Source organism: Arachis ipaensis, chromosome B1 (assembly GCF_059453495.1).
Source record: "Arachis ipaensis isolate K30076 ecotype BB chromosome B1, ASM5945349v1, whole genome shotgun sequence".
Taxonomy (NCBI): domain Eukaryota; kingdom Viridiplantae; phylum Streptophyta; class Magnoliopsida; order Fabales; family Fabaceae; genus Arachis; species Arachis ipaensis.
In genome coordinates this window covers 248,835-257,862 of record NC_142436.1, presented here as the reverse complement: position 1 = coordinate 257,862, position 9,028 = coordinate 248,835, and the positions used below count along the sequence as shown (strand labels likewise).

The 9,028-nt window shown below is 33.9% G+C and overlaps 2 protein-coding genes across 3 annotated transcripts; one reads left to right on the top strand and one right to left on the bottom strand.

Annotated features, from left to right (window-relative positions):
* The first annotated feature begins 319 nt into the window (after positions 1-319).
* LOC107626985 (protein MID1-COMPLEMENTING ACTIVITY 1) lies at positions 320-5,046 on the top strand. 2 transcript variants are annotated; one of them, XM_016330107.3, is made up of 10 exons: positions 321-661; positions 1,104-1,254; positions 1,338-1,416; positions 1,627-2,054; positions 2,582-2,997; positions 3,238-3,338; positions 3,659-3,730; positions 3,841-3,947; positions 4,235-4,328; positions 4,782-5,046. In XM_016330107.3, exons 4-10 carry the CDS (start codon positions 1,644-1,646, stop codon positions 4,835-4,837), a joined length of 1,257 nt encoding a protein of 418 aa, XP_016185593.1. In that variant the 5' UTR covers positions 321-661; positions 1,104-1,254; positions 1,338-1,416; positions 1,627-1,643; the 3' UTR covers positions 4,838-5,046. The 2 variants fall into 2 exon arrangements, with proteins under 2 accessions (XP_016186104.1, XP_016185593.1); XM_016330618.3 differs by lacking the exon at positions 1,338-1,416 and having other exon boundaries at positions 320-661.
* A 2,612-nt stretch (positions 5,047-7,658) lies between these two features.
* Positions 7,659-8,717, bottom strand: LOC107628483 (glucuronokinase 1-like). Its single transcript, XM_016331435.3, has one exon. The coding sequence runs from the start codon at positions 8,715-8,717 to the stop codon at positions 7,659-7,661; it is 1,059 nt and encodes a 352-aa protein (XP_016186921.1).
* Between the last annotated feature and the right edge of the window lie 311 nt (positions 8,718-9,028).

Below are 9,028 nucleotides of genomic sequence, written 5' to 3'. Positions count from 1 at the left end.
AAATGTTATTTATTTATTTATTTTAACTAACCTATAATTTTATTTCTATTGTTAAAACTTGTTATATCATTGTTGATTATTTAAAATTTGATATTGAGACTTGTTATATGTATTTAATTTTTTTATCTAAAAAATCACAAATTCAAACCGATCCAAACCGCTTGTAATTGGATTGGATTTCCAAAAAAATTTCATCCAATCCAAACCACACCGCACATAAATTAAACGTTCGAATCGGATGACTTTTTCTCTTGAAACCGAACCAAATCGCACTGCGAACACCCTATTTTAGACACTATAGCATTTGCAAAATTGTCGTAAATAATCACCGCATTAAATGCAGAATGAAAGGGAAGTGAGAAAATAAGCATAATCAGCAGAACAGAGAAGCATAACAAGCTCTGCATACAGCACAGTGAGTGAGTGAGTGAATCACACTGCAAAACGACACCGAACCGAAACTCTTGAGTGAGTGAGTGAGTGAGAAACAATAAACAACAAAAAGAAAACTACTGAGCTCTGAGAAAACCACTCTTTGTGTTGTTTTTTTCTTTGGCGCATTACAACAAACACTTTCCGCTCCCTTCGCTCAAACCATTACCAATGTCTTCCATTACCTGAATCTCAATGCTCACTTTAAACGTCTTTTTTCTTCTGCCATGTAAGCTCTTTTTTTTTTTGGTCTTAACTTATTTGAGCAAAAAGTTATTGGTTTTGTTATGTGTTGTTTGCATCAATCAATCTTTCAAGTTCACATTTTCTTAATCCACAACATAAGCTAGCTACAAGCTACCCTTCTCTGTCTCTTTACTTCTTAGTTTTATTTATAATATTCATAATTTTTGTGCTTTTGGGGAAAAAAAATAAATGAATTTAGTTTGGTTTGGTTTGGTTTCAGCTCAAGATTTGGAATAGGATGGTGCTGATTTTTTTTTTTAATTTTTTAATCCACTGAGAAACGTGTTTTTTTTTTTTTTTTGACTGAAAAAGAAAAGGGAAAAGCTTTATGTTGAAAAAGTGAGTCAAGAAGCTTCAATGACACTCTCTGAAGAATGATAATTTTGTTGGTTTCGGTTTTCATTTGGAATTTTGTGTTTCTGCAGTGTCTCTGCATCAAGATCTTCGAAGGCAATGCTGTCTCTGACAACATTTCTCAGGGGAGGCCTTGATCCTGCTTGAGATTTTGAGAGTGTTCATCATTATACCATTTCCAAATCATAGACTTAGATGCAAATGTTACTTGCATAATCAAAGGTGAAATTTATCAGCTATAGTATCTAAGATCTGCTGTGATTATGTTGTGGTGAATATTTAACAACCAAACTTTCTCCATCTAGGTGAATTGAGCTAAATGGATCATACGACATTACACTACGTCAATTGATCCATCCCGCCGACCCCACTTAGTTGAACAAGGTTCAGTTGTTGGATCATAGAATATTGTTAATTTTATGCTTTCTGTGTTCTAATGAGAAAAAAATTATCTGATGGAGTTGAGTATGTTTACAAATGAACATTTTTTTAAGTAAAAAAGGGGTTATTTTTCCCCTTTTAGAAAGAAAGATATCTAGGAAGGACTAAAACCATGTTTCAAGTTGTTAGCTAATCTGGATGGATTTTCCTTAGGTTGATTTGCTGAGATCATGGCATCTTCATGGGAACATTTTGGGGAGGTTGCAAATGTAGCCCAGCTGACGGGTATAGATGCTGTGAGGTTGATTGGTATGATTGTGAAAGCTGCGAGCACGGCACGGATGCACAAGAAGAACTGTAGGCAGTTTGCACAGCATATAAAGTTGATTGGGAACTTGTTGGAGCAGCTCAAGATCTCAGAGCTTAAGAGGTACCCAGAGACCCGGGAGCCTCTAGAACAGCTAGAGGATGCTCTCAGAAGATCTTACATTCTGGTTAATAGTTGTCAGGACCGCAGCTATCTTTACTTACTGGCCATGGGATGGAACATTGTCTATCAATTCAGGAAGGCTCAGAATGAAATCGACAGATTGTTACGCCTCGTTCCTCTCATTACTCTGGTTGACAATGCTCGAGTCAGGGTAACTTTTACACCTTTGTTTTGCTCAATTGTCAGTTATCAGTTATCTCTTATTGTAAATGGTGCTTTGAGTCTCTTGCTTTTGTTATTGGAATTATACTAAACATCAGTGTTGTTTTCACTGCTCATCTTTTCTAGTTTGCCATTAATTTAATACTACTTCTATGTACTATTCCTCGGGTTACAATTTAGACAAGTCCTTTGGCACAAAATTCATAAAACAGGAACTCAACTTTTGAATGATTTACTACATTGTGTGTATGATTCTATCTAGACGTCAATAGTCCAAGCTGTAATTTGTTGATCATTTAATCAAAATTACCATTGTTTTCCTCGTGTATGTGACTTATGAGTTTGTGTGAAGTTGTTGCACAAGTTGCATTATTTTTCTTATGCCTCAACCTGGATTTTCAAATTTCCATTATCTGTCACGACTTCGATCTGCTTCAGATTAACATCTATCTTTATTAGTTTAGTCCGAGTAACCTTAATAGGTTGAGAATCTCCATGCTTCTTTTGAATATTCAGGAGAGACTTGAAGTTATTGAGAAGGATCAACGTGAGTACACGTTGGATGATGACTGCCAAAAGTTGCAGACTGTTATTTTAAAGCCTGAGCCGGACAAAGAAGACTCTGTGGTGCTGAAAAAAACTCTATCCTGTTCGTACCCCAACGTACCTTTCTCAGAAGCACTTAAAAAAGAAAACGAAAAGCTTCAACTTGAACTACAATATTCACAGGCAATTATGGATATACATCAGTGTGAATTCATTCAACGGTTGTTAGATATCACAGAAGTTGCAGCTTATTCACCTGAAAAAGCTCATAAGAAAGTAGAGTATAGTAACTACAGCTACTCTGATGCTGGTGGTGGTGGCAAAAGTCATTCATCTGCCGAAAAAGAAAAGCCTTATAAAAAAAGTGATACTTTTCCAGCATCAAGGTAATATATATTCCTCCTCCTCAGCTTCAATTAGTTTCTTTATCCATTCAAGTTGCCAACTTGACTAAAATTTGAAATATTTCTTGGAAATTTGCCTTAGCTATAAACCAGGAAAGCTTGCACTACACTAAAGCTCTTGCCCGTCCATCTCTTTGTGGTGTTGTCATGTATTATTTTAACCTTTTGGCTTGTTAATTGTATTGAATCAAGTTCGATTCTCTTGCGCCTTCCCCCAAACAGGTCACCAGCTCCAGAAAAGGATCTGCCATCGACTGGAGGTTCATATCAGCAGGAAGACTGGCATACCGATTTACTTGCTTGCTGTTCTGAACCTTGTCTTTGTATGTTTTTTCCAGCTGATAATATATTTTCTTTAATTTAGTTGTGCCTATCGATCACATTTTTCTTTTAATACTAAAGCTGCAATTTTCGATGTAAATTATCCAATTTGTGGTGAGAACACTGCAAATATCTTGTACACAGTCTAGTTTAGCAGGTGATTGTATAGGTGTAGTTTCACTTGAGCATTTTAACTCTTTTCTTTCAATCAAGGGAAAGTTCAATATAGGGTATGATAAACATGGAAACAAAAAGAAAAAAGATTAATTAAGCTTTCTAGTCCTGGTGTATTTTTCATCACAAGTATATGATTTTCTTGCAGGTATAAAGACATGTTTCTTTCCTTGCGGAACACTTTCGAAGATTGCTACTGTTGCAACCAACAGGCCAATATGTACGTTAGTTATCTATGCTGTGTTAGCATTAAAATGATGAATCTATATCCGAATACTGTAAATTACTTTAGATGAGGATGGGTTGCTATAATATTTTGTGGTTTTTCAGCTTCTGCAGAAGCATGCAATGACTTATTGGCATATTCATTGATCTTGTCTTGCTGTTGCTATACTTGCTGCATAAGGAGGAAGCTTAGGAAGTTGTTCAACATCACGGTAATAATGTGTCCTTCTTTCGGCATAAATATGAACTCATGTCCCCCTTTTTTTGTCGTGTCTTGCATCTAGACGTATTCATTTTTAGTTTTCCTTTTTACATGGAAAGTTGTAACAATCTGGTTTATTTCTGCGTTGATCCTGATTGTGCAATTCACAAATCAAGCTAAAGCATATAACTTCTTTTTTGTGAAAGTTATTCTTTGGAATTTAGTATTACATAAACTCTTAAGCATTTTTAGCATCTGCATATGTTTCATTAGTCACTGACATTCTATTCATTGCAGGGTGGCTATGTTGATGATTTTCTTTCTCATTTCATGTGTTGCTGCTGTGCTCTTGTGCAAGAATGGAGAGAAGTTGAAATCCGCGGGTATTATGGTATGTCTTGCAGCATTCAGTTTGCTTAACTTCTAAGGAATTTGATACACTCCAAATCTGATAGCCCCATTAGCATGGATTATTAGGGATTAAATAGTTACTTAAGGGATTAAGAAATATCGAAAATCATATCAAGAATAATCTGAATAATGTAGCAAATTCAGTAGAATTCTCGAAGTACGATGAGTAGACTCGAACATATTCGTATGTCCTATTCACTTTGTCCTTCGAAATCTATAGATTTCTACTCTTAGATTCTTTCTTTCCTATCGTCGCGCAAATCTAGTACATCAAGGTGTCGAGTATACAATATCCAGCCACATTAATCCAAGAATGCAGCACCAAATTTGCAAAACAACCTATAGCATTTTTTTTGTTGATTCTTTTGAGCATAAAATTATGGGTGATTGTTCTGTTCTCAAAATACATGTGACATGCAAAACTGTTTTGTAGGTTCTTCTGAGAAGATCAAAACAATCCCTCCACCTTTACAATACATGGAATCTTGAGTGAAGAAAGGGGTAAATCATTTGATTCTTTAGAGCTTGAATACCATTATTGAATAGAGGCAATTGGCCATTGGAACTAAACTACTGCATGTGAATTAATATTTCTGTATTTTGTACAGTAACTTTACATTATTGCTTATGGTGCTTGGTGCATCATAAACTCTTTTTTCTTACACCTGGTTTAATATAGTTTGAGTTCATTTTTTTTACATGTTTCATCATATGGTTTTTTATTTTATTTTATTTGTTTTATGAAATTTTGACTTTATTTTTATATTCGTTAGAAATATATTGAAAAAGAAAAAGAATTATATTCATTAGACTAAGAGTATTTGCATGGATAAGGACAATGATTAATTTTTTTTTTATGTGTTATAAATATGGCTTACATTCTTCATATACAAAATTAAAAGAATTTACAATTTTTTAAATTATAATAGTTTGGTTATAATTTTTTTATTGATGTGACAAATAGATGATTGTTGACGGTAATTCTCCTTAAATTTTAGCAGTAATAATTTTTTTATTAATAATTAATTGCATCATTACTCAAAAAAATAAAACCATTTTTTTCTAATATTTTCAAAGGAAGGTAGCTGTGATTTTGGCAATATAAAAGAAAAAAGTTTTCTTTTTGGTTCTACAATAGAGCTATCTAATGATTCAAATGTTAATAAATAAGAGATGGCTTAGTTAATACATGCATTTAAAAGTTTTCAGATAATTAAAAGGATTAATTATTCTGTCAGTTTTAATAGTTTTATTAAATTTTTAATTAAATTTTTATTATTGGGTAAAGTATATTTTTTGTTTTTGAAGTTTGATAAAAGTTTCAAAAATACTCTTAAGTTTTATTTTGTTTCAATTTTATTCCAAAAGTTTTCGATTTGCATCAAATATATTCCTGACGACTAATTTTTCATAAAATTTAAGACCAACTCAACAACAATTTTATAAGAACAACCCTCAACATAAGCAAATCAAGCATAATTTTCATGTATTATTATTAGATTGGTCTTAAAATTTTTGAAAATTTAGCCGTCAAGGGTATATTTGATACAAATTGAAAATTTCTGGACAAAATCAAAACAAAATAAAACTTAGGGGTATTTTTGAAACTTTTGCCAAACTTCAGAGACAAAAAATATACTTTACCGTTTATTATTTTTTTCGATCGAATCTTTATACCATGTTAGATTTTGTAATTAAATTAATGAAATATTATGTTAAACAAAACGATTATATTTTGTATAATTTAACAGAATATTCTATTAATTTCAATATTTTTATCACAGTAGAAATTTAGTAAAATTATAAAAACTAACAGAATAATTAAATCTAATTAAAATTTAGAATATTTGTCGTGAATCACAATTAACTCTATTGAAGGCCCTAGAAGAAGCATAATCTTAATAGACACCAAAATAGGTTTGAACTTTAAAAAGAGTGCGGTTATAGAGTTAAACCCCAAAATGGTTCCTGAGATTGGCGTCGTGCACTAAAATTGTCCTTGAAATGGCGTGGTGTACTAAAATTGTTCTTGAGATTCTAATTGCACCAATTACGTTCTTGAAATTGAAAAAAATGCACCATATTAGTCCCTGACCTATTTTCCATTAACGACATGATGACATGGTATGATGACGTGGATTGTAAGTGACACATGTCACTTCATGATTTAGCCATGTGTAATGGTATGATGATGTGGTGACCAATGACACGTGACATGCTGACGTGGATGGTTGTGCCACGTGTCACAATGTTATTTGGCCACGTGTCCGTTTGTGCCATGTGTCGCAACAGTATTCGTCCACGTGTCATCCATTATGTCATCGTTGTATATGCACCAAATTAGTCCCTCACTTTGCATTAAGTGACTCATTTTAGTCCCTGAAATTGAATGTCGTGCACCAAACTAGTCCCTTCACCAGTTTTTTCTCATTTTTTTCTATAAATTCAAAATTCTCAATATTTTTGACGTAGCTCCAACTTTTCTAGTTATCTCTACCATTTTGATGTTTAAATCACTAAGGACAGCATCTCCAAACATTGGCCTTAGCAGGTCAAAATTCCAATTCATGAGTTTGAGTGCTGCAATAAACAGAGAGTACTAGGGAGTACTCTCCTAGTACTCTCTATTTATTGGGTATTGTCTATTGTGTGATACTAATATAATTTTTTTTATTTAAAAAAAAATTAATTCAACTGAATTAATATTGATTATTCTTAAATACATGAACAAATCATTGGAAATTCTAGTTTGTCCTTCAATGAAAAGATAATTTTTTCTTCGTGAAGAGTATAATGGATTAAGGAATGGATTACATCATTTTTTCTTCATTTATTAAGTCTGTCATTTAGACGGGAAAGAACAAGTTCAATTGGTTGTAACACAAATGCTACTTGGTTATATTCTTCCTGTAGAAACTTTATCTGAGAATCCCACGGGAACAATATACGACAACAGCTCCTCCACTACCTGTAAATTTTGACGCAGCTCCAATTTTTCTATTTTGATGTTTAAATTACCAAGGGCAGCATCTCCAAACATTGGCCTTCGCAGGTCAAAATTCTGATTCATGAGTACTGCAAGTTTAGAGTGCTACAATAAACAGAGAGTACTCCTAGCACTTTTAGTACTCTCAGTTTATTGGATATTATATGACACAAGTATAACTTTTTTTTTATTTAAAAAAAAAATTAATTCAACTGAATTAATATTGATTATTCTTAAATATAGCAACAAATCATTGAAAATTCTAATTGGTCTTTTAATGAAAAGACATTTTTTCTTAGTGAAGAGCATAATGAATTACATCATTTATAAGGTTTTTAAGTCAGTGTCATTTAGACAGAAAGGAACAACTTCAATTGGTTGTAACAGAAATCCTGCTTGGTTACATTCTTCTTGTAGAAGCTTTACCTGTGAATCCCCATGAGGACAATATACGACAACAGCTCCTCCACTACCTGTAAATTTTGACGCAGCTCCAACTTTTCTAGCTACCTCTACCATTTTGATATTTAAATCACCAAGGGCAGCATCTCCAAACATTGACCTTCGCAGGTCAAAATTCCGATTCATTAGTGCTGCAAGTTTAGAGTAGTCCTTTTTTTCTAATGCCTTTCTTCCTTCTTTTGCTAAATTTGCAACTTCTTTCATTGATGATACAATGAACTCTTCACCATTAAGCCACCTCTGCCTTACTTGACTATGAACCTTTCCAGAATCACTAGGATTCTCAGCATAGATTAGATGCAGAGGTGGGAGGAGATTCACATCCAAAGGCTCATAAACTCCATGCCCCACTTTATCCATGTTTTCCTCGCTGAAATCCATGTAAACTAGACCCCCATAGACTTGTGCGACACGATCCTGAAGACCAGCAACTATGCCTAGCTCATTCTCTGCTGCCAGGACAAGGCCGGGCCTCACCTCAACCTTGATTAGATGACGGACATCATAGAAATCAAGAAGGCAGTTTAAGGCAGCACAGACAATCGCACTAGAACCTGAAAGTCCTGTCTGACGAGGTATATTAGTATCATAAGAGAGAGTGAAATTCTTCTCAATGAGAGTAATGGCATTCTCCTTGCAGTAATTGTGGAAAACCTTGCAAATTGCCATAAGCAACCGCACTCCACCGTAGTAACCTTCATTATTCAACCTATTCACCAATTGAGGAAGAGAGGTGAAGCGGACGAAATCGTGAACAGGATGCGGCTGAATTAAGAGGTCGTTGGAAGGGTGGAGGATGACGGTGGCGGAGAAGTTGGCGAGGCTGAAGGAGATTGTGTTGCCGTAATACACGTCGCTTGGGTTGCCGAGAAGCCCCGCGCGCGCGTAAGCCTTGTGCTTTATAACACCCTCGCCTTCCATGGCTATTTTCTCTTTTTTTTTCGATGCTAGTCTCTAACCGATCACTTTGGTAGAGAGACTGAGACAGAAGACTAAGACGGAGAGAGATTGAAATAAAATTCAGTATTTTATTTGGTGTAAAGTGGAAGATAGAAATTAAAACAAAGAATAAAATTTTAATTTAATTTATACAAAGGATAAAATTGGAATTAATTAATTAAAATGAAGGTATTTTGGGTATAAAATATTATTAAAGTTTCAGTCTCCATCTCTAAAAATTTTAGTCCCATGTGTCTTTACTTTTTGAAGATACTGAAATTTTGAGAATAGAA

Coding starts and splice junctions, on each gene's coding strand:
- LOC107626985 (XM_016330618.3), top strand. CDS start 1,644: ATGGCATCTTCATGGGAACATTTTGGGGAGGTTGCAAATGTAGCCCAG. Junction 3,339..3,658: donor CTGTTCTGAACCTTGTCTTT/GTATGTTTTTTC, acceptor ATTTTCTTGCAG/GTATAAAGACATGTTTCTTT. Junction 3,731..3,840: donor TGCAACCAACAGGCCAATAT/GTACGTTAGTTA, acceptor GTGGTTTTTCAG/CTTCTGCAGAAGCATGCAAT.
- LOC107628483 (XM_016331435.3), bottom strand. CDS start 8,717: ATGGAAGGCGAGGGTGTTATAAAGCACAAGGCTTACGCGCGCGCGGGG.